The sequence below is a fragment of the Electrophorus electricus genome, chromosome 6, assembly GCF_041902795.1.
Source record: "Electrophorus electricus isolate QZ-2024a chromosome 6, ASM4190279v1, whole genome shotgun sequence".
Lineage (NCBI taxonomy): Eukaryota > Metazoa > Chordata > Actinopteri > Gymnotiformes > Gymnotidae > Electrophorus > Electrophorus electricus.
Window position 1 is genome coordinate 25,370,985 of NC_137502.1, and position 27,513 is coordinate 25,398,497.

General features: G+C 40.6%; 3 protein-coding genes across 3 annotated transcripts; all 3 read right to left on the minus strand.

Moving 5' to 3' along the window:
• Positions 1-890: 890 nt before the first annotated feature.
• Positions 891-5,181, minus strand: LOC113590983 (extracellular calcium-sensing receptor-like). Its single transcript, XM_027031331.3, has 6 exons — positions 4,942-5,181; positions 4,437-4,737; positions 3,387-4,169; positions 2,751-2,975; positions 2,509-2,632; positions 891-1,943 (listed from the first exon to the last, which is right to left on the minus strand). Exons 1-6 carry the CDS (start codon positions 5,175-5,177, stop codon positions 1,030-1,032), a joined length of 2,583 nt encoding a protein of 860 aa, XP_026887132.3. The 5' UTR covers positions 5,178-5,181; the 3' UTR covers positions 891-1,029.
• Positions 5,182-16,288: 11,107 nt separating this feature from the next.
• Positions 16,289-20,460, minus strand: LOC113590977 (extracellular calcium-sensing receptor-like). The gene is made up of 5 exons (XM_027031324.3): positions 20,161-20,460; positions 19,123-19,896; positions 18,660-18,884; positions 18,142-18,265; positions 16,289-17,539 (listed from the first exon to the last, which is right to left on the minus strand). The coding sequence occupies exons 1-5, from the start codon at positions 20,458-20,460 to the stop codon at positions 16,626-16,628; spliced, it is 2,337 nt and encodes a 778-aa protein (XP_026887125.3). The 3' UTR covers positions 16,289-16,625.
• Positions 20,461-23,318: 2,858 nt separating this feature from the next.
• On the minus strand, positions 23,319-27,101 carry LOC113590976 (extracellular calcium-sensing receptor-like). The gene is made up of 5 exons (XM_027031323.3): positions 26,813-27,101; positions 25,800-26,585; positions 25,329-25,553; positions 24,970-25,093; positions 23,319-24,360 (listed from the first exon to the last, which is right to left on the minus strand). The coding sequence occupies exons 1-5, from the start codon at positions 27,095-27,097 to the stop codon at positions 23,447-23,449; spliced, it is 2,334 nt and encodes a 777-aa protein (XP_026887124.3). The 5' UTR covers positions 27,098-27,101; the 3' UTR covers positions 23,319-23,446.
• Positions 27,102-27,513: the final 412 nt, after the last annotated feature.

Consider the following 27,513-nt stretch of genomic DNA (forward strand, 5'->3'; position numbering starts at 1 on the left):
ATGTGGATTCACACTGAAACTGATCCACATGGCTTAAAAGTAGAAAATTACAAATCCATCAACATTTGGTATAAGTACATTCAATTGAGTAAATGTAGTAGTCATTGCTACTGAATATTGCATTTTATACTGAGGGCAAAACTCAGTTCTAAAAGTGAATATTAGAAACATTTAAAAATTAAATGCCAATTAAGGACATTTTTTCAAATTTTAATTTAAATATATTTCAATGCGCATGATAGTGATGTTGAACATGGCTTTTGTTAGTTTAGTTTTCTGTTCCATATGTTCTCTGTTTTGGTTTCTTGCCACACCCCAAGCAGGTAGTGTGTGTTTTTGCATCATTCACCACATTATCACACTTTCTGTTTGTATGGCACTGATAATGGCTTTCTTTAGTTCTATTTTGTGCACTTTTATATTCAACTGTGTTCATTCATTTCATTAAAACTTTCAGTTGGAGACTCACGTTTGCTTCCTTCTTTGTTCCTGTGCATTGTACTCCTGTGATAGTTTGTTGTATAGTAAAGTGACCAGTTATGTCAAATACATGGGCTACTTCTGTCTCCTTCATGTATAAACCATTATCAGCAGGCAGAAACTATATTTATAGTGTTTTTTTTTAACTGGACTAAACTCTAAATTCTAATATTAAATGAGGCTCATGCAAGTCTCATAAATTAATGCATTTAAATTTATGAACAACAGTAGCACATAAACAAAAAGAACATTATATTTGTACATAAAACTCATTTAATTCAGAAATAAACTCACATTTATTTATACAATGTGATAAAATTAGGTCTGTATAAATCATTCAATGAGCTCATATATATATATATATATATATATATATATATTAGGACTGTATGAATCTTAGATTGGTTCAGTGGGGATTTCTACATTTTTGCCAGTGTATATAAAGCATATATAAACATAAAACCTATGTACATATAAATGTAATTATCTCAGCACAGTATGGATAAAGTGCTGGATCTTCATTTTAAATGTCCTATTCATATGAAGATTTTAAAAAGCTTTAGAAGGTACTTTACTCATAAGGTGTTTCTTGGTATTCTGCTCTGGCCTAAACACAATTATGAAACATTTGGGAGCAAAAATACAAACAATTAAACCAAAGCTTGAAGCCAAAATGGCAAATATCTCCACAGCTACTGTGAACTTTCCTGGAGAGCTGACATAAGCTGGGATAAAGGTAATCCAAACTGCACAGAATATGAGCATGCTGAATGTGATGAATTTGGCTTCATTAAATTTATCAGGCAGCTTCCGTGCTAGAAAGGCCAATATAAAACATAAAAGAGCCAGGAATCCTATGTAACCCAGTACAGCCCAGAAACCTATAGCTGAACCTAAGTCACATTCCAAGATTATCTGTTCTTTGTAGTGCTTTAGATTTTTGAAGGGAAATGGAGGTGATATTTTTAACCAAACCAGACATATAATAACCTGTATGAGAGTAAAGGAAAGAACACTGAGTCTCTGCTGTGGAGGCCCAAACCATTTCATGACATTACTGCCTGGAAGTGTAGCCCTGAAGGCCATTAACACCACTATTGTTTTCCCCAGAACACAGGAGATGCAGAGGACGAAGGTGATCCCAAATGCTGTGTGGCGCAGCATACAGGACCACTCAGAGGGCCGACCAATGAAAGTAAGTGAACAGAGGAAACACAGAGTCAGAGAGAAGAGCAGCAGGAAGCTCAGCTCTGAGTTGTTGGCTCGGACAATGGGAGACGCCCTGTGTTTGTAGAAGACAACAGCTATACACACAGCCATGAAGGCTCCAGTGATTGAGAACCCTGTCAGAATGATGGCTAGAGTGTCATCCCATGACAGGAACTCAACAGGCTTGGGGAGGCAGCTGTCTTGTTTGGAGTTTGGCCAGAACTCATTAGGGCAGTGCACACAATCCAAAGAGTCTAAGAAGTTGGAAAAGTCATAAATACATAAAAAGCAGGTCCTTATAATGCATTTAGAGCACATAGCACAACAGCACAAGTGAATCAAGAAACCATAACATGTCTCCCCACCAAAACCATTGTATATTTATCTTTATAGTAGGTGACCCAAAGGGGAACCTGTTTTCCTTTTGAGATTTGGCTGTTCTCAAAGTTTCCTTATGTTCAGGAAGGGTTTACTTACCACTTTCACTACTGCAGGTTTAGTGTTGTGATAGACATGATATAGCGGCTTAAGCACTGTGGTCATTATTTTACAAGGATACTTTAATATAAATTTAATGGGAATGTCATAATGAATTCTTAGAGGAGGACATTATTCTGCACTGGAACAGTCTGAATCAAAGCTAATAGGACAAATTAGTTTTTACTGTAACCTTCTAATGCATTTTAAACAAAGGCATATGTCCAAGGATGTGTTCTGCCATACACTCAACACTGAAGCATGTCTTTATTGTGTAAAATAACAATCAAGATAAAAGATGGTGTTAAAATCTTCATTCTACATTATGCACTGACATTCTACCTGTCTTGTTACTGATCTCTCCCTCTGCACATGGTACACAGTCATAGCAGCAGACAGGCCTTCCTTTCTGCACAGCCTTCCTGGTGCCTGGAGGGCAGCTCTCACTGCACACAGACACTGTCATCTGGAAATGACATTACAGAATAACACAAATACAAATCTTTTGCTGAATTTAGACCCAGGCTTGAATTCCATAGAACATAAATATAAATCAGAAAATGTGTTAAGGTGTTAGACTTTACCTCTGTCTGTCCTCCCACCCAGCGGATAGCACTGCTCATTCTGAACTCCTGTCCTCTCAGTTTGGATGCATCATAGTCACCCACTGTTACCATATTTAAAGTGCCATCTTTCTGAAACTGCCAATTTATGAGTTCATAGACAGCCACAGGATCTCCATTGGAATCAAAGCTGACCTGATAACCATTCTTTGTGGTGAAGTTCACTCTCTTGAGCTCGTCACGTATCTGGAGTGGTGAGAGGTCATAGCACTCTGTGAATTCCTTATATAAACAACTTAGATTCACATGTAGCCCTGCAGTGTTTAAATAAATGACTAATGATTCTGTAAAAAAAATCTGTACATAAGTAAAACATACAACTAACATAAAACTAAAATATACAACAGGCTGCCAATGTATGTATGTCAATATTGTTTGAGTGCATTTGTAAAGATGGTAGTTTGTGTATGCACCATAAGTATGCACTATTTTATTTGTATTTTAAAAACAGATACTGAATGTGTGTCCACGACAAATTAATAAGGTCTACCTCATCTCATCTTATATATCTGAGAGTTTTCATAAAAATGTAAGATGCTGATTTAAAAATATCAATATTTATGAATTCATCTGGTTTTAAACTGAGTGAATTTATACCTGCCATGGTGAGAATTTAATGGACTTGTCGCAATGAGTTTCATTACAGATAACACTGTGGAGTGCATGCGCTATGGCATATGTAGCTTTATACGCCAAGTTAGAAATGCGCAGCTGAGACGTGTCTGTGTATGGGTTCTGCAGCGCGCGGATATCCTCACTGCCGTCACAGTCCCGCAGGAACTCTGAGGAGCCTGTCCGCCCTTTTAGACTACAGCTGAACGAGCTCTCCCAAAATTCTGCTAACAGGGGCGATTTCAAGGCTTGTGCTGGAGAGAGGTCCAGAAGAAACTCACGAAAACCTGGGATAACTGACAGGGGAACCCCAAAACCTAATGCACCCGCGCATATGTTAAACCGCAAAAATTCTGGATTTATGATCCACGAGGTGCCTATCCACAGAAGCGAAGTCGGTGGTTCCTGTGTCAGATCATCCAAAAGAAATTGTAGGTCGCTTGAGTGAACAAACGCTACTATTACACGGGCTGAAGATCTGCGGATGACATTTGCCACTCGCTCCAGTTTCTTTCGCGGTTGTGTCCTGTAGTAGACCTCGGAGTACTCCACACAGATCCCCTCCTCCTGCGCAGCCTTTAGGAACGCTGCCATTCCGTAATTTCCATATTCCGTGTCGCTGCGCACTGCTCCAATCCATGTCCAGCCGAAATACTTCACCATTCTCGCCAGTGCAACCGCTTGGTGTGCGTCACTAGGTATGGTTCTAAAGAAGGTAGGAAACTCCCTCTTATCGCTCAGACAAGCGCACGTTGCGAAATGACTCACCTGTAATTTAGTCAGAATATGAAAGCAGACAGAATCATTAGCTATGTGAGTAGTTTGAGTTGAGTAGTTTTATCGACTATTTATGGGATAGTTTTTTATATTGAACATATATTGAAGTATTTGCCACTTCTTTCATAGGCCCATACATAAACCATTTCATTAATTATTTTTCCGAAGCTAACTATATCTAACAACGATAGCAAAAGATTAGAGATAACTAGACATTTTTAAACCATGCCATCATGAGGCGATGCCTACAGTATTTACCTGTGGAATTCCAAAAAGACCGAGAGTTCTCGCCATGCTAATTGACGGGGTGGTAACAGAATCTCCTACGAAAGCAGGTACAGTGGGTGCTGCATATCTTGAACAGAAATTAGTGTAATTGAAAACCAGGTCCAAGCCGTTCGCAAACTGAAGTGCAAATTTGATCGCCATCGCTACGGATTCGCACGAGTCGTGTATCTGGTAGCCCAAAGTAATACCCGGCAGGAGATCCGTTCTGTTGTTGATCTCGTGGATGGCGAACTCCATAGCACGGGCGATGCGCAGCTCCCTGAAGTCCATGCTGTTTGAAGAGAGCAACACACAAAAATTAACACACAACATAAAAACAAAGATATCTGTGCTGCTTACTCTGCATTGTAGGTGTCACTGGCACAATAACAATTGGGTACAAATGGGAAAGCAGAATTTGAAAACAATCATTTCTCTGTAATTTTAATAAAATGCCCTGCTGTTTGTACTATTTACTCCAACCTGACAGACAGACCTCCCAGAGCACTGTGGCTGTGGTGGCAGCCTGGTGTAGGTGTTCTGCTCTAATCTGATGTAGTAGTGAATAGAGAAAACACCCCCAATCACAAAATCTCCATTCATAAAAAGCCCAGGTATCTGAGGTTGAGTCCACTGCCTGCAGCTATCTGGCTTTGCTTTACATCCTGCAGGGCTGAACACAGTCATCCACAGCACTGATACAAATGACACCAAATGTGAAGTGATCTGCATGGTGGGCTTGGTGCCTCCCAGCACAATGAAAGTTTGGATCGATGCTTTACACTGGTTTAAATAACCACCTTGCAGTGATGACCTGTCAGTATATGAGGGTGGGAATTGAGCACAGGAGGCGTGGTTATGTATTCAGTGTTAATCATAATGATGTCCATATTATTTAGTTTGGGGTGTTTCTGGTGTGTGGTTCGATGTCATTACAACTGATCCAACCTGAAGTAAAAGTTGACCTCTTGTACAATTAATGAAATATTATACTCATTGATTTCATTTATATTATTTATGAACTGTTTTATTGTGATATATATAGTATTATGAATTTTTTAAAAAATCATCAATTTGTTTACTTTGTTATTATCACATTAGTCTTTCATGCTCTGAGCGGATTTGTGATATGGCGCTGTAGTCAGGGAGCGAGGCAAGAGTGGAGAGGCAGGCAGAAATTTATTACAATGAACTAAAGAAAGAGCAGCCTGGCCAAGCAAGCAGCAAACAAAATGCAGTAAGTAGGACAAACACCCTAAAGGGTTACTGGGTATCCAGGGACGCTAGCAGCAGGATACGGGTGGCCTGGTGTGTGCAGAATGGTTGTCAGTGTTTGCATGCGTGTGTTGTTGACTGGGTAATGACTGCATCATGACAGTTTTTTTACTATAACATTTTCATAACAAATGGAATTGTCTAGACAATGCTACAGATTATCTAATAGTTTATTCTCATGTTGAAATATCACTAATATTCAGTGCACTAATAGTTCAGTTCACAAGTATTTAGACACAGCCAGACCGGATTTTTGTTGCTGAAAGTCACCACTCTGCTTCCTTGTCACTTTTGTGCCAACTATTGCATTCAAACAGGTAAGAGAGGTGCACCCATAGTTTTACAACACTTGGGAATTCTGCTCTATGTAGTTAGAGGGCAGAAGCAACTCCAATTAAATTTTGGTTTCTTGCTAGTGAAGAGCAGGTAGTTTTTTTGTTCCCCTTTTGTTTTACAGACTCCATCCATATGGCTGGCAGATGGAGTGTTCATGACGAACTCAATTGCCTTAAACTTTCTTGGTCCATTTCCTTTATGGCTTCCAGAAACTCACATCTTGCACCTACAAAGTTAGTGCCATGATCAGACTGAAGTTGTCGAACGTTTCCATGGAGGGCAATGAAGGCGCGAAGAGCATTAACAAAGGCATCAGTTATCATGTCGCCGAGCAGTTCTATGTGCACAGTGTGACAGGTAAAGAGCAGACCATAGCACTTCAGCTCCCTTCTCCCTTCCTTGACATAGACATGGGCCAAAACAATCCATCTCACAATATGTGAAGGGGGGCGTTGGTTACATGCTTTCCTCGGATAAATCTGCCATTCTTTGCTCTTCTGTACACCTTCTGAACTTCCTGCATTTGACAAATTTGTAGATGTATGAAGACACAGCATAACTGCATTCGAGTATCCAAATGCCATTTGATCGTAGCACATTACTGTCATGCCACACCCTTGATGGTGTACTTGATGGTGTACGTGTAATGTTTAATCAGTAACTTTGATATGTGGCTGTCCTTTGGTAAGACTGCTGGATGTTTCATGTGTGGATGCAATGCAGCATGCTCTAATCAATGCCCCACTCTGAGGATGCCTTGCTCATCCAAGAAAGGATTCAATCTGTGTAGCCTGCTGGCCTTATCCTTGGTAGTTATCTCCTTCTTGTACCGAAAGATTTGAATTTCCTCAGAAAACGCTACCCTTTGGACAATGCGTATGATTGTAAGTTCTGCATCCTTTCTCTCTTCAAGACTCATGACATCATTGGTTCTAGTTACCAATCCCTTAACCTCCCTGATACGTTATATGAGTTTGGCAACAGCTTTGACTAACCTCATCCAGCTGGAAAACTTTAGGAAGCGACTGACAAGTGAATCTTCTGTTGTCAAGGGCTTACTTGTGAAGGCCTCATGAACTTCTGAGTCTTCAACTGCAATATCTCCCACCTTAAAATCTCTGCTGGGAAGCTTATCACACCAGCGAACGTCTGGTCCAGTAAACAAGTCAATATAAAGATAATATCACTGAATCTTGAAATCAGCTAGGTTCTGCAGCTCCAAGAGCCAGGACTCCTACTGTGATTGAAGATCATCAGAAAGTGGATCATCCTATCTCAATTTGTCTTGACACATTTGCTGAAGTATTATTTTCCCAGCTAGAATGTAAGGTGCTACAAAACCAAGTGGGTCATAAACAGAGGCCACTGTTCATAAAACTCTCCTAGAAAGTGGGTGTTCATTCACAACTACTCTGAATCGGAATTGATCTGAAGTGACACACCATTTAACCCATTTGTGGCTCACCCAAGGCTAAATCTTGACTTACTGTTTCAGCACACTCTTCTTTAGGAGTTGAAGCAGGGTACCCTTTGGTTGTTAGAAATGAACTTATGAATTCGTAGCTTGCCAGCATTACAGAGCTGCCTCACTTCACTGACTAGTTGTTTTGCATCATCTTCTGTTGATACACAAGTCAGGCCATCATCCACATAAAAATTTCTTTCAATTAAGTGGATGGCTGCTTCACTGAAGTGACCTCGTCTTGAGCAGCAATGTATTTGAGACCGTAGTTTGCACAGCCAGGTGATGAGGCTGCCCCGAACAAGTGCAATCTCATTCGGTAGACTGATGGTTGGGATTCGATGTCTCCATTGTTCCACTATAAGAATTTCAAATAGTCCTGATCTTCTGCTCTTACGTGGAATTGATGGAACATGCATTCAATATTGCACAATATGGCTGCTGGACCCTTGCAAAATCGACACAGAATACCTACTAGGTTGTTTGTGAGCTCTCGACCTGTAAATAGATGGTCATTCAATGACATTCCTTTAAAGTTTGAGCAGTCAAACACAACTCGTATTTTGGCTTCTGTGGGTGATATACCCCATGGTGAGGGATGTATGAGGCAGGACTGTTGTCAATATCTTCTTCTTGTACCTTCACAGCACCTCCACCAGTTATTGTTTCATTCATGAAGACTGAATAATCTTTATGGTATTGCTTGTCCCTTTCAAATCTCCTTCTTAAGCACTTAAGAAGATGATTTGCACGTCATCTGTTGTCTGGCAGACTTGGCCTGTCTTCCTTAAATGGCAAAGGCATTTCACAATGACCATCAGCTTTGATCTTAATTCCTTCCTCCATTATTGATATAAAGTACAGATCATCTTGAGAGAGGTTAGCATCCTCTACAGTTCTCTTTCTGAAGTCTGATTCAAGTACCTTTAGCACATCTGATGGAGTGACTAACTCTGTGACTTTTGTTCGACATATATATCAAACTTCATTTGTTAGACCAGCATTTGCTTGAACCTCTGGTGACACTTGTCTCACAACAATCCAATGGCTGCTTCCAATCACATCGCCATTGTCAACACAGGGATTGACGCAGAAGTGCATAAATGAGAACTTCATTATCCGGATGACTCCTTGTGGACAACCATACTGGAACAACTGTAGACATGTAGGTGCTATTTATGTCTTGCACCACTCTGTTAGACGCTTCATTTGACGTTTTATCAACCTGCTTAGACTCTGTTCTTTTATTTGATATTTCTTTCTTCCATAAGTGTTTCCTGTTTTTCCTTGGTGTATTGTCCTGTTCTTTCTTTCTGCTCTCCTTGGGGCTGTCTTGATGTAAACATGTTAGGTGGTCACCCTTACATAAGTTGCAGACACTCCTTTCACAGTTCCTTGAGTGGTGTCCTGATTTCAAACACCCAAAAGTTTTTTTGGCTTGCACAAACTTGACTCTGTCTGCAATCAATTTGTCCATGAACTTTCGACATGCGTGAATGTCATGGCTTGACTTCTCATGGAAGATGCAACTTTTAGAATCTGAGTTTTCTTCAGAGCTGCTTGCCAGCACCTTTGTGCCAACGGTTCGAGTCCTTGGTGTCTTCAACTTTTCACCATCATTAGACTTCAGCGCGTGAAGAGAGGTCACTGGATTGCAAGCTATTTTAGCTTTCTTTGTGACAAACTCAACAAACTGGCTGAAGCCAGGAAATGCCTCGGTTGCTTCTTCAAGCTCAACAACCTTTCTGTTCCATCTGGCAGTTAACCAATCAGGAAGCTTGGCGAGTATCCTTTGATTTTCACCACAATCATCTAGGATTTTTAGACTCTTGATCTGAGACATCGGTGGTTGACATCCTCGAAGAAAGTCTGATAACTCTCTTAGTTCAACACTGTCCTTAGGTCCTATCTTGGGCCATGAGGTGAGTTTATCCCTGAAAGCCTAAGCAATCACAAAGGAGCTTCCATACATTTTGTCCAGGATGCCCCATGCTGCCTGGTAGGTTGCATCTGTACCGAAAAATAAATAACTCTTAACAGCTTTCTTTGCAGATCCACCAACATACTTGCGTGGGTAATAGACCTTCTCATTTACTGGAATGTTCTTCCTGTCTATCAGTGTTTGAAAGGACATTTTCCAGTCTTTAAACCTTAGTGGATCTCCAGTGAAAAGAGATGGCTCCAGTATTGGGAGATGGATTGCATTGATGGACTCTGCTATTGCTTTAGAAAGTGCTGTAGTGCTTTCTGTTTGGCTTTGACAAGATGACACTCATGAGGTCGGCTGCCGTCACGACTGCTCCGTCCACACCTGGCACTTTTTTCGCTCTTTTCGCTCTTTTCGCTGTTCCCGCTACCCCTGATTTCTCCGCAGCCCTTCTTACACCACAACACGTATCTCATACAGCAGAGATGCTCTTATTTCTCTTAATCTACATAGCAGTCACCTCAAGCCGTCTCTAACCCCGGACCCAAGATGGCCGACGGAGATCCTGAGGGAGAACAAAGGACACGACACGAGGAAAAGTCCTCGAGGGAAGCGAGCCGGCATCAGGAACAGGCTGAGGGCTCGGGCACACCGAGCTCTCTTACCTAGCATCCTGCTAGGCAATGTCCAGTTTCTAGACAACAAGCTCGATGACCTCCAGGCCAGGATAAAGTTCCAGAGGGACATTCGGGACTACAACCTCCTCTGCTTCACCGAGTCATGGCTGAACCCAGCGGTACCAAACCATGCCATCCAGCCGGCCGAGTTCCTCTCGGTTCACCGTATGGATAGGACAGCAGATTTGGGGAACTCGAGAGGCGGTGGAGTGTGTGTGATGGTAAACAACAGCTGGTGCAACAATGCCAATGTTGTCACTCTTGCCCACTCCTGCTCACCCAACCTGGAGCTGCTCACCCTCAAGTTTCATCCTTTCTACCTTCCTCGGGAGTTCACTTTGGTCATCATCAACACCGTGTACATCCCACCTCAGGCCAACATGGACACTGCACTGTGGGAACTTCATGAGGCTCTCACACAGTTTCAGGCACAACACCGGGATGCTGCACTTATCATGGTTGGGGATTTCAACAGCACTAACCTCAAGCGTGCAGTCCCCAACCTTTACCAGCATGTAACCTTCCCCACTAGGGGAAATACGACACTCAACCACTGCTACACCCCATACAAGGACAGCTACAAGGCACTAGCTCATCCACCCTTCGGTAAGTCAGACCACGTCACCATCTTCCTCCTACCAAAATATAAACAAAGGCTGAAACAGGAAGCTCCGGTTCAGAGGGAGGTCGCGCGCTGGACAGACCAATCGGTGGATGCTCTGCAGGATGCTCTGGATGACGCAAACTGGGACATGTTCCAGCGCAGCACTGATGATGTCAGCAAGTTTACGGAGGCAGTAGTGGGGTTTATTGGGAAACTGGTGGATGACACGATTCCAAGAGCCACAATCAAGAAGTTTCCCAACCAGAAGCCCTGGGTGGACAAAACCATCCGCGAGGCTCTGAACTCTCGCACTGCTGCCTACAATGCGGGGATCATCAGCGGAAACATGGACGAGTACAAGTCTGCAGCATACGGAGTGCGCAGGGCGGTGAGGGAGGCGAAGCGGCGCTACGGGAGGAAACTAGAGACACAGTTCCAGCAGAGTGGCTCTAGATCCCTGTGGCAGGGACTATGGATGATCATGGACTACAGGAGCCCACCCTCCAGACTGATATGTGCGGATGAGTCTCTGGCGAACGAGCTGAACACATTCTTCGCTCACTTCGAGGCTACATCTAGCAGTGCTAATGCTAGCAGCGCTAATGCTAACAGCGCTAATGCTAGCAGGGCTAATGCTAGCAGCACTAATGGTGCTATCGGTGCAGCCAATGGCGCATGCGGAGAGCCCAACATAGAGCAGTGCCCTCTCATCATCACAGAGAGTGACGTGAGGAGAGTGTTCAAAAGAGTGAATACCAGGAAGCCAGTGGGACCAGATGGTATCTTTGGGAGAGTCCTCAAAGCCTGCGCAGACCAGCTAGCCCCAGTATTCACAGACATCTTTAATCTCTCCCTGACGCTCGGTATCGTCCCATCCAGCTTCAAGCGTTCCATCATCGTCCCGGTCCCGAAGAAACCTCGACCCTCCGGCCTCAATGACTACTGCCCTGTTGCCCTCACATCAGTCGTGATGAAGTGCTTTGAGAAGCTAGTCAGAGAGTTCATCACATCTTCACTGCCAGCCTCCATGGACCCACTGCAGTTTGCATACCGCCACAACCGCTCCACTGATGATGCAACTGCATATCTGCTCCACACCACACTGACCCACCTGGACAAAGGGAGGGGTAATTATGTTAAAATGCTGTTTGTAGACTACATTTCAGCATTTAACACTATCATCCCCTCCTTACTCACTACTAAGTTGGAAGATCTAGGACTGCATACATCCCTGTGCGACTGGATCTCCAACTTCCTAACAGACAGACCACAATCAGTACGAGTGGGCCACTGTGTCTCATCCACCCTCACCCTCAGCACTGGAGCTCCTCAGGGCTGTGTTCTAAGCACCCTGCTCCACTCACTGTACACCTAGGATTGCACAGCCACTTCCAGCTCCACCATCATTGTCAAGTTTGCTGACGATACTGTCGTCATGGGCCTGATCTCGGACAACGATGAGAGGGCCTACCTGGAGGAGATTAAACACCTGGAAAACTGGTGCCAGGAAAATAATCTCCTCCTAAACGTCAGCAAGACAAAGGAGCTGATCGTGGATTGCAGCTAGAAGTAGAAGCGGCACTACCAACCTGTGAGGATCAGTGGAACCACGGAGAAGAGAGTAGATTACCTAGCATCCTAGTTACCTTGGTGTTCACATCTCGCAGGACCTGTCCTGGTCCCGCCACACCAACTCCCTGGCAAAGAAGGCGGCTCGTCAGCATCTTAACCACCTCAGATGCTTCAGACTGCCCTCCAAGGTACTGCGGAACTTCTACACCTGCACTATCGAGAGCGTCCTCACGGGGAACATCACAGTCTGGTTTGGGAACAGCACCAAGCAGGACAGACAAGCACTCCAAAGGGTGGTGCGTTCAGCAGAGCGCATCACTCATATGGAACTTCCTGACCTGCAGAGCATCTATTACAAGCGGTGCCAGACCAAGGCCAGGAGGATTGTGAAGGACCCCACCCATCCCAACAAAAGGCTCTTCTCTCTTTTGAGGTCAGGGAAGTGCTTTCGCTCCCTGATGACCAAGACAGAGAGACTGAAGAGGAGCTTCTTCCCACAGGCCATTCGGGCCCTGAATCAAGGAAACTGATAAACTGTGGGGACCACCACCATATAAATGTAACTGTAAATATGTCAACTGTAAGCTGTAACTGTACATTGTGTACATACATTTACACATATCCATATATACATTGTATATTGTGTATATAAACATATTATACATATTTTGTACATATACATACATTGTTATTATATATATATATATATATATATATATATATATATATATATATATATATATTTTTTTTTTTTTTTTTTTTTTTTTTTTTTTTTCCTCAGTTTAGACAGAGCACTCTCAAACCATGTATGTATTTGACAAATAAACCAAACTTGAAACTTGAAACTTGTGTCAACACAATAACTGAACAGATGATACAAAATATACAAACACAACTTGGCATATTTCTTACAGTTCAGTATTTTGTACCTCACGCCCCATGCCAAGGGTGCGGTATTTCACAAAGCTTTGTGTAATTTCTCCTTTTGGCTACTGTTTAACCTGTTTCGTATGCAAGCAGCATAAACATCACAAAGAAACTTGCCAGTAGATCTCTCAGACAGAGAAGGGCTTTCACAAAATTAACACACACAAACACAAAATTGGTTACAACCTTGAGCTTGAATGTTCTCTCAATTTAACATAAAGAAAAGGTTTTACAGACACAAAGCAATGAAAGCGAAGCTACTAATTTCCCCATGCTGCTGCAGCACCAAATACGCTCTCATTCTTAAAGGTGCAGTCACAAAATTATGTAGCTGGTAACTCCTGCTTCATCAGGTGCATTTGTCACACATATTGCTCTAACACCGTCACATATTGCTCTGTACCGTCTCTTTTGATGGTTTCCATAATACAAGACTTGGCAGGCACTGCGGTATCCACCTTGTGGACTTCAGGTTGTCTGGCCTTTTCTTTTGGTATCACAAGCCACCACATCTCAGGTCCATCAGGTCTTGTGTGGCACTAATCCAGGCCCAAGGGTCCCAATTGCTGTATTGCTAACATGCCCATCAGGGGTGTGTCAGTGTGCCAGTGAAGACACATCTTATATTTTCTGATTGATGGATGGTTTTGTCACAGTAGCATACAAATCATATCAAGTACAGAGGACACTACAAATGCCAAGCCCAAAAGGGATACACATGGAGACATTAAGTCATAAGTAGATAGATTGTATGATGGTTAAGTGTAAAGTGACACTGAAGTGTGACTGTACAGAATATAATAAGGTGACAGTCAAAAATAAAGATTAAACAAATAAATACAGTATACAATGAATGTATGTCATGTGGACAAGCACTGTCATGAGAATTGTTCTAGAAACCTCTCTGACACCGAGTGTAGTCACAGAGTCTGTTAACCTCCTGTACTGGCACCCTCCTACAGCATGACTGGATGTCTGAAGGTGGTCTGCTATTTTGTTAGGTAACCACTGGAGAGGATGAGAGGAATTATTCATGATTAGCAGCAGTTGTGCCACCTTTCCAAATCATTAGACTCACATACCAGAGCCCAAACCACTCCCTTCATACCAGAAACCTCAACATCTACTGGATTTATATGTGCCTGCCACCCACATTTTCTCACCTCAGCCAAATCTGTGTACTTTAGCTATTTCCTTTCAAAAGCTTCATCAGCTGCATCCTCAAATGGAATCGTAAACTATAAAATAAACTATCTATTTTCTTTCATAACGATACCAAGTCCATCCTCAGTGCAGTTAAAGCAATACACTGGGACATGCAGTTTTTGTTTTTTTTTTACCTCCATCTGCTAGCAGTTTCACACTGTCTACCGATATTTGTAGCCTGTGCTCGCTTTCCAAAATGCTGCCCCTCACGCACAAACCTAATCACTTTTTTCATATCACTGCCAGAGACAGTCTTAATTTCTAAGCGCTTATTAATAAATAAACATGCTAATATACTAAGCATCTGATTATGGCTCCATGTATATTCTCCCTGCTTTGTTTTGGTTCTGTTCCTGGTTTAGCTCCTTGATTAATTTCTCCACCCCTTATTGGTCTCACCTGTGTTCTCCCTGTCTTGTTACTTTTCACTTTTTTTTTTTGCTGTCAAAAAGCCAGCAGACCATTTTTCTGATTATAAATATGGATTTGCCTACAATAAATGTCACTCCGCTCAGCATTTGCATTCTGCCTCTGATTATGCTAACCTTACATGTCAATAAAATATGGTTCAGCATACCGAACCTTGCACATAATTTACAACTAGGACCTTCACCTAACCACTGTCCAAGGTTTTGTGGGGCTTGAAGGATGTCGAAAGTCACTCCAAGCAAACATTTCATGTGACTTATCCTTCATCCTTGCCTACCTAAAATGATAATTTATCTTCTCTAGCAACTGCTAGGTACATGGCACAATAGTTGTCAGTGTTGTCATCCATGCATGCCCTAATTGGAAGGACCCGGGAATCATCCTGCAGCCTCTCACCACCTACAACCAACTTAGAGGCCCTAATTATCACCTCCATTGCCATCATAAATGCTAACGGTGCAATAGTACACCCAGCTATTATGCCCAGGTCCAATTACTGCCAGGACATACCATACTCTCCTGTATTAAAACCAAACTGAATATCTTTGAAATAAGCCTTAACCTGCCTAGTAATCTTATGCGGTACCTTAAGTGGTTATGTAGCACTGAACCAAATGCATTATCCAAATCTAGGAAAACCTCATGTACTCTTGGTCCCTACCCTCTTCCTTTGCTGTGTGAATCTGATGGCAGATCAAACTGCTATGCTCCAAACCTTTGTACAACCAATATGGGACTCCACTCTGCTCTGCGGCAGAACTCACTATTGCACCAATCAACATGTCTTGAACCTCATTACACTTTGGAGGGCTGACATCTCTTAGCCACTCTGGCACCCACTTTTTACAAACAGTATATGTCAGTATAAAAACTGCTTATTACTGAACAGGTGTTATTGTTCTTTTATGTGAAACTGTTTAAAAAAAGGGAGTAAGTTAATGTGATTTAATGTATCTAATATGTAACTAATTAAAAATCAGAACTGATTCCTTGCTTCCCATACAGACTGTCAGCTATAAATTCTATGACTTGAAAATATAAAATTACAAATCCATCAATATTCTGTAGTACATGCAATTGAGTACATTTAAATAGTAAATATTGTTGCTACTGAATGCTGCATTAATCTACTGAAACCCAAGCACAGTGTGAAACAGGAATAATAGAAACATCTAAAAATGTGATGATTCAAGATATTCTTCAAATTTGAATTTAAATGTATTTCAGCACATATGTTGTCCAATAAAATGATCAGTTATTTTAAATATATGAGGCAGTTTTCTTAGTCCCTCACAGATATGAAGAAACCATAGATTATTAAGGCAGAAATTATATTTTAATATATAATATTACTGATTAACTTTACATTTTAATACCAGTGATGTGCATGCAATTCTCCCTAGTTAATAAAAAAGTTTAATTTGGGAACAATGATACATGGAAAACCCTATTGATACATCAAAAACCCTATTAAAATTATTTAATAAAGTAGCTTAATCAGTCTGATAAAGGTCTAAATATACTGGAGAAAACATTCAATGAACTGTTATATGCAGGACCGTAGGGACTGAATGTTTAGGTGAATTCAGGGGGTAGCTACATTTTTGATAGTGACTTCATATGGAAAAAAAGTCTATAAAACTTTCCACTGTATGCTTATATAGAAGTATAAACACTAAAGCTACATATGTACATGTAAGCCTAATGATAACATTTTGTATAAGTTGCAGGACTTTCAAGTTACCTGTCTTATTCATATGTAGGTTTAAAGAGCTTTAGAAGGTACTTTACCCATTAGGTGTTTCTTAGTATTCTGCTCTGGCCGAAAAATAATTATAAAACATTTGGGAGCAAAAATACAAAAGATCAAACCAAAGCTTGAAGCTAGAATGGCAAATATTTCCACAGCTACAGTGAATTTTCCAGGAGAGCTGACATAAGCTGGAATAAAGGTGATCCAAACTGTACAGAATATGAGCATGCTGAATGTGATGAATTTGGCTTCATTAAAATTATCAGGCAATTTCCGAGCCAGAAAAGCCAAAATAAAACACAAAAGAGCCAGGAATCCTATATAACCCAGTACAGCCCAGAAACCTATAGCAGAACCTAAGTCACATTCCAAGATTATCTTTTCCTTGTAGTGCTTTAGATTTTTGAAAGGGAAAGGAGGAGATACTTGTAACCAAATAATACAAATAAGGACCTGTATGAGAGTGAAAGCAAGAACACTGAGTCTCTGCTGTGGAGGCCCAAACCATTTCATGACATTACTGCCTGGAATTGTAGCCCTGAAGGCCATTAACACCACTATAGTTTTTCCCAGAACACAGGAGATGCAGAGGACGAAGGTGATCCCAAACGCTGTGTGGCGCAGCATACAGGACCACTCAGAGGGCCGACCAATGAAACTAAGTGAACAGAGGAAACACAGAGCCAGAGACAAGAGCAGTAGGAAGCTCAGCTCTGAGTTGTTGGCTCGGACGATGGGAGACGCCCTGTGTTTGTAGAAAACTACAGCTATACACACTGCCATGAAGGCCCCAGAGACAGAAAACAGTGTCAGGATAATGCCCAAAGTGTCGTTCCAGGACAGGAACTCAACAGGCTTGGGGAGGCAGCTGTCTTGTTTGTTGTTTGGCCAGAGATCAGGAGGGCAGCGCAGACAATCCAAAGAGTCTAAGAGATTTCAAAAATCAAAGTCAAAACTCCTTAATAGACAGCACCCTAAAATAAGAATGGTGCACATTACACGGCTCATGAAAATATACCCACAACTGTCTCTAGTAAAAGCATTTTATATGTGACTGTCATTTCACTGTTGGGTGAATGGGTTTGCATTTTGAGTCTTGATTCAACTAAGACTTCATCCTCATACTGTGTCACAGTGTTCGTATGGCTGGTAGGTGTCACAGTGTTTTGTCTTGCCACTGTTAGCCTCAGCTTTCCCATGATGCACCCAGTGCTGCACAAATTAAATTGAACTGAACTTAATAAGAAAGACTGAACAAAAGGTTAACATTAAATATTTAAATTTTTTTTATATTGACCAGTATAAATGGATGTAGAAGCTATACTGTGTTAGGTCAGCTGGCTGCATTAGAGAAATGAATATAACATCTGGCATTACTTTATAATAAATTACCTCAGAATGTGGCAGTATGCAAAGGTGTGTTTTTCATGCAATAAGCAATGACAAACATTATGTAGACTAATGTTTAGTCTAAGGCAAAAGATCATGGTGGTAAAATCATTCATCACAATGTTCTGAGATACACAACCTGTCTTGTTACTGATCTCTCCCTCTGCACATGGTACACAGTCATAGCAGCAGACAGGCCTTCCCTTCTGCACAGCCTTCCTGGTGCCTGGAGGACAGCTCTCAGTGCACACAGACATTGGCACCTTGGAAAGACATTAGAGGCAATCACTTGAAAGTATGATTTTTTTTTTCTTAAAAATACTTTTTTAAAAGTTTTTTTTTCATAGTTCTTGATGCTACTGTACAACAAAGATTAGTATTTTCTCATCTTTAATATGTTTACATTTATCTGACAAACAAAAAGAATTAAAACAGGTGTAAACAGAAGTAATTATGGATCACCCAGCACTGCACTGAGGTTTATGAAACCCTTCCAGGGAGTGCTATATTTAAATTTACTGATTTATAATTTTGATTTATAATCTAAATTATGTTAAAGATGTAGTGTTAGGAGACTTGTCCAAGGTCCCCCACGGGAGAGAAAGTGTTGTTACCCACTACACTATACCAACGACACAGTGTAGTCTTATACTGTACCTCTGTTTGTCCTCCCACCCAGCTGACAGCACTGCTCATTCTGAATTCCTGTCCTCTCTGTTTGGATGAATCATAGTAGCCCACTGTCACCATATTTAATGTGCCATCTTTCTTAAACTGCCAGTTTATGAGTTCATAGACAGCTATAGGATCACCATTGGAATCAAAGTTGACCTGATAACCATTCTTTGTGGTGAAATACACTTTTTTGAGCTGATTGTGTACCTGCAGTGGTTAAAAAAGCTTAATAAAATCTCATGGCATGGTGTGAATTCTCTACACAGACAATACTGTTCAGCAATAGGCAACAAATGACATATTTACAAATTCTGCTTTATCGATTTGTCACTACAGCTATATTAGCACAAACAAAAATAAACATTAACATGCTTGCTGGCTTTTGTTTTTGACAAATAAGAAAAATGAATGACCAATTAATCTTTTAAATAAAGTAATTTTATACCTGCCATGGTGATAATTTAACTGTCTTGTCACAATGAGTATCATTACAGATAACTCCGTGTATAGCATGCGCTATGGCATATGTAGCTTTATACACCAAGTTAGTGTTGCGCAGCTGAGACGTGTCTGTGTATGGGTTCTGTAGCGCGCGGATGTCCTCACTGCCCTCACATTCCCGGAAGCCTGTCCTCCCTTTTAGGCTACAGTTGAAGGAGCGCTCCCAAAATTCCGTTAACAAGGACGATTTCGATACTTGTGCTAGAGAGAGGTCTAGAAGAAAATCGCGAAGACCTGGGATAACTGAACGAGGGACTCCAAAACCTAATGCACCAGCGCACATGTTAAACATTAGAAAGCCTGGGTCTGTGATCCACGTTTCGCTGCCGATCCACTGAAGCGGAGGCAGAGGTTTTCTTGCCAGTTCCTCCAGCAAAAACTTCATGTCGCCTGACGCAAAAAACGCAACTATTACTCGGGCCGTGGATCTGCGGATGACATTTGCCACTCTCTCCAGTTTACTGCGCGGTTGTGTCCTGTAGTAGGCCTCGGAGTATTCCACACAGATCCCCTCCTCCTGCGCTGCCTTTAGGAACGCTGCCATTCCGTAGTTTCCGTAGTCGGAGTCGCTGCGCACTGCTCCAATCCATGTCCAGCCGAAATACTTCACCATTCTCGCCAGTGCGGCCGCTTGGTGTTCGTCACTAGGTATCGTCCTAAAGAAAGTAGGAAACTGGCGTTTATCGCTTAGACAGGCGCAGGTTGCGTAGTGACTCACCTGTAATTCATTCAGAGGAGGAAGGGAGGAACGTGTTATATTGAAAATTTGCCTATTAGCCTGTTGCAAACTAATTGTACTAGCAAATATTTTTAGATAGGCTATAAAGTATTAGCCTACATACATTAGGTAATACGTCTGTAACAGTATTTATAAATCATTAATCATCATAAATCTTAATGTATAAATCTCTACAGATAGGGAAGAGATTAAAAACAGAATTTTGGAAATACGACACCATGTCGTTTAACCTACAATATTCACCTGTGGAATTCCAAAAAGACCGAAGATTCTCGCCATGCTAATTGACGGAGTGGAAGAAGACTCTCCGACGACAGCAGACACAGCAGCAGGTACAGATATTGGACAGAAATTACTGTCATTGAAAACGGGGTCCAGGCCGTTCGCAAACTGAAATGCAACTTTAACTGCCATCTGCACTGCAGAGCACGAGTCGTATATATGATAGCCCAACTTGACGCCCGGCAGGAGATCGGTTCTGTTGTTGATCTCGTGAATAGTGAACGCCAAGGCTCGGGCGAAACGCAGCTCCCTGAAGTCCATACTGTATGGAAACAGTAAAACATGCAAACATTTGGACACTTCAGACAAAATCAAAGCTTCTGGTGTAACTTTCATCAGTATTTTATTTGTCAACGCAGTAAATACCACGTGACAACAAAATAATATCCTAATTTTGATTTTTCTGTAGTTATAAAATAATACTGTGTTCTCTGTGCCGTTTACTCCATTCTTACAGACAGACCTCCCAGAGCATTGTAGTTGTAGTGGCAGTCTGGTGTATGTGTTCTGCTCTGAGTTTGTGTAGTAATGAATAGTGAAGATCCCTCCAATGATAAAATCTCCATTCATAGAAAGACCAGGTGTCTGAGGCTCAGCCCACAGCCTGCAGCTGACTGGGTTTGCTTTACATCCTGCAGGGCTGAACACAGTCATCCACAGCACTGACACAAATGACACCAGACTTGAAGTGATCTGCATGGTGGGCTTGGTGCCTCCCAGAACTCTGAAGGTCTGGATGGCTGCTTTACATTACTTTAAGTAGCCACCTTGCACCTGTCAGTATGTGGGTGTGAACTGAGCACAGGAGGCGTGGTTATGCATTCAGTGTTAATAATGGCCATAACATTTTGTTTGGCATATTTCTGGTGTGCAGTTTGGTGTCAGAACAGCAAAATCTGGACTATGCTGCAATGACTGTAGACCAAACTCATGTCCATAGGATAGAGAAATACTTATATATATCGATGCATTTAAAGGAGCAATGAATCATTTTACCACTAAAAAGAAGCAAACTATGAGAGTAATTATTTATTATTTTACTTTTTTTCTATAAAGTGCAGTTCACAAGAGATGAAAAATGTAATTACCTTGTAGTCCTACAATTACATAGGCTATGCTCCATGGAATGAATCTCCCACATGCAGATGTTCATGTTTAAAATAGATTTAGTAGGGAATCTCTGAAACAACCAGATCACTAGGTATCAGTATAAAGGCGGTTTCATTAAGTTTAGAAAAATAATTGGAAAAAATGAGTTATTACTCCTTTAATTTATAGTACTTTTAAACTCTCTTTACTGTCATGTGTTTATATATAAAGCATCATAATTTTACAAGGTGAACATTACAAGCATGTCGTGTTTCATTTCTGTGCTTAGAATGTATTATTCTCTCACTCCCATGGCACATTTATTCGTTATACTTGAAATAATTTTCTTGACATAGCTATAGATCAGTGCTTTCTTAATGTCAAAAGTCATTAATATTTTATAGTGCCGTATGTACATATCTGGACACTTTATTTTTTCTTGTCTGCATAGTGCAGCGTACTGGATTCTAAAGAATGATTATGATTGTAACACCCACTACTAAAAGCTCAGCATGCCATACATGATATATTTAGTTTAAAAAAAAATGGCAAAATTTGTGTACATGTAATATGCTTTGTATTAGTATTGTTGCACTGATCTTTGCTTATTATGGAGTATGAAAATGCTTTGAAGTATATTTGAATGTCCACTTTGATCATATAATAAACAGTAATGATGATTACAAAGCAGGTAACTTAAACTGGTGGTGATGATCTTGCCCAGTGCCAGTGAATTTACTATGATAATAACATTTACTATGAAATGTGTAATCTGAATGCTACCTTTATGCACTGAATATACAATATACTTCCTAAAATCATACTCTCATGTTTTTTTTATATATATATTGTATTGTTACTTAAGTAAGCGATTACAAAAACAAATTCAATAGGAGCCATAAAAGGTAAAAAACTTAATAATGGTGTGAGTAGTTTTTTGAGTACGGTATGTAGAATTACATTGTCATTTCTTAGCTTTTATTAACAAAATCTGCGAATTCCTCAAAAACGTATGCTATTCTCATTTTTGTGATATGTCTGAAATTAGACATAAAAGGTAATTAGTATATTAGTAATTAATTGATTAAAATAACTGAATAAAAAGCAGATTCCAACTGATGTATAAGTAATATCATTTTGAAAATTGTTATGCAAGTACATGTAAATGAGTAAATTTAGTCATTACCGCTAAATAGTGATAATTATTTTATTTTTTTTGCCAAAAACCAAACTCAGTATTGAAAAAGAAATAATGTCTACACATCTAAATAAACTCTAAATTCATTCTTCAATATATATATCCAATTGGAATACATTTTAATATACATAGTTTTGTTGTTCAATAAATTGACCAGTAATTTCAAATAGGCCATTATGATACGATCATAATATTTTATCTTTTATCTTTTATGATGCAGGCAGAAACAATATTGTTAATATTTCATTTGACTGAGTTTAACTTTGAAATTTAATAGCAATCAGGGTCAGGTTTTACTCATAAGTTAATAGGTACAAAAATGTATCTTATAAATAAAGACTCAGAGATCATATGCCCAATTAATTGGTTTTCTTTTATCTAACTAATTTAATATAGACAAAACTCATATCTAATCAAGGAATCTAACCAAATCAGGTCCAGAGATGATTAAGAAAATATTTATTAACTGGTAGATGCAGGTGTTAGGCATTTAAAGGAACATTAAGTAATTTTTTCCGATGATTATTATGACACAGCAAATTGGCACAGATGTTTCAGAGATTCTGTGCTAAAACTTTTTTAAACATGGCAGCCTCCATGTGGGAGACCCACTCTAAGGAGCATAAACTGGTTCGTGTCAAGACTACAAAGCTCTTTGCTTCATCTCATTTGAGCTGCGCTTTCTAGAAAAAAAATGTAAAAATAATAAATATTAAATTTAATAAATGTTGTTTGCTACTTTTTAGTGGTAAAAATGACTCATAAATTTTAGTTTAATTAAACTGGGGTTTTGTCAGTAATGTATTTAATGTGGAAAAAAACCCATCTTTAATGCTTGCTGGCACTATACATATATACATATATAAACATAAGCATGTGCATGTAAGTCTAATCATAACTCAAAACATTTTGTATACGTTGCTGGACCTTCATGTTACCTTGCCCGTATGTATGAAGGTTTTAAAGAGCTTTAGAAGGTACTTTACCCATAAGGTGTTTCTTGGTATTCTGCTCTGGCCTAAATACAATTATGAAACACTTGGGAGCGAAAATACAAAAGATTAATCCAAAGCTTGAGGCGAGAATAGCAAATATCTCCACAGCTACAGTAACTTTTCCAGGAGAGCTTACATAAGCTGGAATAAAGGTGATCCAAACTGCACAGAATATGAGCATACTGAATGTGATGAATTTCGCTTCATTAAAGTTATCAGGCAACCTCCGTGCTAAAAAAGCCAAAATAAAACATAACAGAGCCAGGAATCCTATGTAACCCAGTACAGCCCAGAAACCAATAGCGGAACCTAAGCCACATTCCAAGATGATTCTTTCCTTATAAAGCTTTAGATTTCTGAAAGGGAAAGGAGGTGATAATTTTAACCAAATAGCACATATAAGGACCTGTATGAGAGTGAAAATAAGAACACTGAGTCTCTGCTGTGGAGGCCCAAACCATTTCATGACATTACTGCCTGGAAGTGTAGCCCTGAAGGCCATTAACACCACTATTGTTTTCCCCAAAACACAAGAGATGCAGAGGACGAAGGTGATCCCAAACGCTGTGTGACGCAGCATACAGGACCACTCAGAGGGCTGACAAATGAAAGTAAGTGAACAGAGGAAACACAAAATCAGGGAGAAGAGAAGCAGGAAGCTCAGCTCTGAGTTGTTGGCTCGGACGATGGGAGATGCCCTGTGTTTGTAGAAGACAGCAATCACACACACAGCCATGAAGGCCCCAGTGATGGAGAAAACTGTCAGGATAATGCCCAAAGTGTCATCCCAGGACAGGAACTCAACTGGCTTGGGAAGGCAGCTGTCTCGCTTGGAGTTGGGCCAGAACTCAGGAGAGCAATGCAAACAGCCCCAAGAGTCTAAAGATTGAGAAGCAAAGTCACAGCGCCACAATAGACAGAACTATGTAATAAGGGCTTACATTATGGAGAAGCATGATGATGCAGCATGAAGAAAGCATAAAAAAATAGACTATTACTGTCTTCAACAAAAGCATTTTATCTATGACTATAACTGAACTACCGAGTGTGTCTCAAAGGAAGATGGGTTTCCATTTTGGGTATTGGTTGACATAAGGTTTCATCCCCATACTGTATCACAGTTTTTAGCCTTACGTCTTTTACCTAGTTTTCCCACTGTAAAAATACATTTTAAAAATCACCTTTTTTTGTTGTGAAGTGCTGCACAAATAAAATTGCACTGAACTAAATCAGGAAGCCTGAATAACCGGTTAACAAATATTTTAATATTTCTTGATTTTGACATCAGTAAAATTAGAGATGGAAACTGTATGAGTGAGCGTCCAAGTATAAATCAGTCTAAGAACATCAGAATGTGACTGTTTAGTTACTAAGTGACTAAGGATATGCTCATCCATGCAATCAATACTGACAATAATTCTGTAGATTGACCACCTATTCAAACCTATTTAATATTTAGATTCATCATAGTGCTCTGTGATACATAACCTGTCATGTTACTGATCTCTCCCTCTGCACATGGTATACAGTCATAGCAGCAGACAGGCCTTCCCTTCTGCACAGCCTTCCTGGTGCCTGGAGGACAGCTCTCACTGCACACAGACACTGGCACCTGGAAACGACACAAGGAAACACTGAAATTAAATCCTCCATAGTATGAGTGAAATATACAGCACAGCTTAGTGTTTCCATTTTTAACACATCTGTTCGAATTTATGTAATAACCACCAAGAGTTCAAGAATCAAATCAGGTATGTGTAAACAGGGCAAAGACCAAATGGTCCAGCAATGTACAGACATTTAAAAACACCTGTTTTTTGAAAACCTGCAGGTGTATTATACTGTACCTCTGTTTGTAACCCCACCCAGCTGACAGCACTGCTCATTCTGAACTGTTGTCCTTTTGGTTTCGATGAGTCATAGTAGCCCACCGTCACCATATCTAAAGCACCATCTTTGTTATACTGCCAATTTATGACATCATAGACAACCACCGGATCGCCATTGGAATCAAAGTTGACCTGATAACCATTCTTTGTGGTGAAGTTTACTCTCCTAAGATGGTTGTATACCTGCAGTGGTAAAAATAATGAAAACTCAGAATACTGAGTAAATTCTTCTGTCCAGACAATACAGTCAACCTATAGTTCAGAAATCATATTTAAATATATCTCTACAAATACTGCTTTATCATTTTTGAATATTTATGTTACTATAGTTATATCAATACAACTGATGATCATTTTGTAATGAACAGGCAAACTGAGGAGTGATAAATTCATGTTAAGTAAACTGAATTAACTGAAGCAATTTTATACCTGCCATGGTGATAACTGAATGTTTTTGTTACATTGCGTGTTATTACAAATAACACCGTGGATTGCATGTGCAATAGCATATGTAGCTTTGTAGACCATGACAGTGTTGCGCAACTGAGATGTGTATGTATATGGGTTCTGTAGCACGCGGATGTCTTCACTGCCGTCGCATTGCCGCACATTCATTGAGGCATCAATTCGCCCTTTTAGGTTACAGTTGAACGAGCGCTCCCAAAGTTCTGTTAACAGGGGTGATTTCGATACTTGTGCGGGAGACAGGTCAACAAGAAACTCATGAAGACCTGAAATAAGTGCCAGGGGTTCCCCAAAACCTACCGCGCCCGCGCACATGTTAAACCGCAGAAAGTCTACATCTGTGATCCACGTTTCGCTGCCGATCCACTGAATCGGAGGCAGAGGTTCTCGTGCCAGTTCTTCTAAGAGGAACTTCATGTCGCCCGAAGCTAGAAACGCAAGTATTACACGGGCTGTAGATCTGCGTATGACATTTGCCACTCTCTCCAGTTTACTGCGCGGTTGTGTCCTGTAGTAGACCTCGGAGTACTCCACACAGATCCCCTCCTCCCGCGCAGCCTTAAGAAACGCTGCCATTCCGTAATTTCCATATTCAGTGTCGCTACACACTGCCCCAATCCATGTCCAGCCAAAATGCCTGATCATTCTTGACAGTGCGACAGCTTGGTGTTCGTCACTAGGTACAGTCCTAAAGAAGGCAGGAAACTGATGTTTATCGTTCAGACACGCGCAGGTTGCGTAGACACTCACCTGTAATTCAGTCAGAGAAGGAAAGGAGGACGGGCAGTTTGAGGTACCAGTTGAACTAGCACTTATTTCTTGGTTATCTCTAAAACATTATACATTAGGCTATATGTTTCTGACAGTATTTATTAATCGTTCAATCGAAGAAATATTCCAGTGTCAACAGCAGTGCAATACGGAACAAATAAAAATATTTTTAGAAATATGGGACCATGTGATATATCAATATTCACCTGTGGAATTCCAAAAAGCCCTAGTATTCTGGCCATGCTAACAGGTGGGGTAGAAGAAGACTCTACAACTAGAGCAGACACCGCGGTAGCTGCAGAATTTAAACAGGAACTACTGTCATTGAAATCGGGGTCCAAGCCGTTAACAAATTGAAAAGCAGCTTCAACTGCCTTCCGCTCAGCAGAGCACGAGTCATAAATCTGGTAACCCAGCGTGATGCCCGGCAGGAGATCTGTTCTATTGTTGATCTCGTAGATAGTAAATTCCAAGGCACGGGCGTAGCGCATCTGTCTGAAGTCCATGCTGTTTAGAGACAGTAAGAGAAACAAAAAATAGGGAACGTGTTGACAGTAACAAAGCTTCTTTTCTTTCTTGTCATATACAGTAAGGGGCATAAGTAATCAACATAATTTGCTTCAAATTATTATTTATTTGTAAATCTAATATTATTCCCTGCTCTCTGTGCTATCCACTCTATCCCCACAGACAGACCTCCCAGTGCACTGTAGCTGTGGTGGCTGCATGGTGTAGGTGTTCTGTCCTGAGTTTGTGTAGTAGTGAATGGTGAAAATCCCTCCAATTATAAAATCTCCATTCATAGAAAGACCAGGTTTCTGAGGCTCAGCCCACAGCCTGCAGCTAACTGGGTTTGCTTTACATCCTGCAGGGCTGAACACAGTCATCCACAGCACTGATAGAAATG

What these genes read in the sequence shown, in the direction of transcription:
- LOC113590983 (XM_027031331.3), bottom strand. Translation starts at nt 5,177, where the DNA reads ATGCAGATCACTTCACATTTGGTGTCATTTGTATCAGTGCTGTGGATG. An exon ending in TTAAATTCTCACCATGGCAG is followed by an intron (nt 2,976 to 3,386) that starts GTATAAATTCAC and finishes TCACCACTCCAG; the next exon opens with ATACGTGACGAGCTCAAGAG. An exon ending in AGAGATCAGTAACAAGACAG is followed by an intron (nt 1,944 to 2,508) that starts GTAGAATGTCAG and finishes CCAACTTCTTAG; the next exon opens with ACTCTTTGGATTGTGTGCAC.
- LOC113590977 (XM_027031324.3), bottom strand. Translation starts at nt 20,460, where the DNA reads ATGGACTTCAGGGAGCTGCGTTTCGCCCGAGCCTTGGCGTTCACTATT. An exon ending in TTAAATTATCACCATGGCAG is followed by an intron (nt 18,885 to 19,122) that starts GTATAAAATTAC and finishes TAACCACTGCAG; the next exon opens with GTACACAATCAGCTCAAAAA. An exon ending in GGGTGGGAGGACAAACAGAG is followed by an intron (nt 18,266 to 18,659) that starts GTACAGTATAAG and finishes TGTCTTTCCAAG; the next exon opens with GTGCCAATGTCTGTGTGCAC.
- LOC113590976 (XM_027031323.3), bottom strand. Translation starts at nt 27,097, where the DNA reads ATGCGCTACGCCCGTGCCTTGGAATTTACTATCTACGAGATCAACAAT. An exon ending in GGCTTTTTGGAATTCCACAG is followed by an intron (nt 26,586 to 26,812) that starts GTGAATATTGAT and finishes ACTGAATTACAG; the next exon opens with GTGAGTGTCTACGCAACCTG. An exon ending in TTCAGTTATCACCATGGCAG is followed by an intron (nt 25,554 to 25,799) that starts GTATAAAATTGC and finishes TTACCACTGCAG; the next exon opens with GTATACAACCATCTTAGGAG.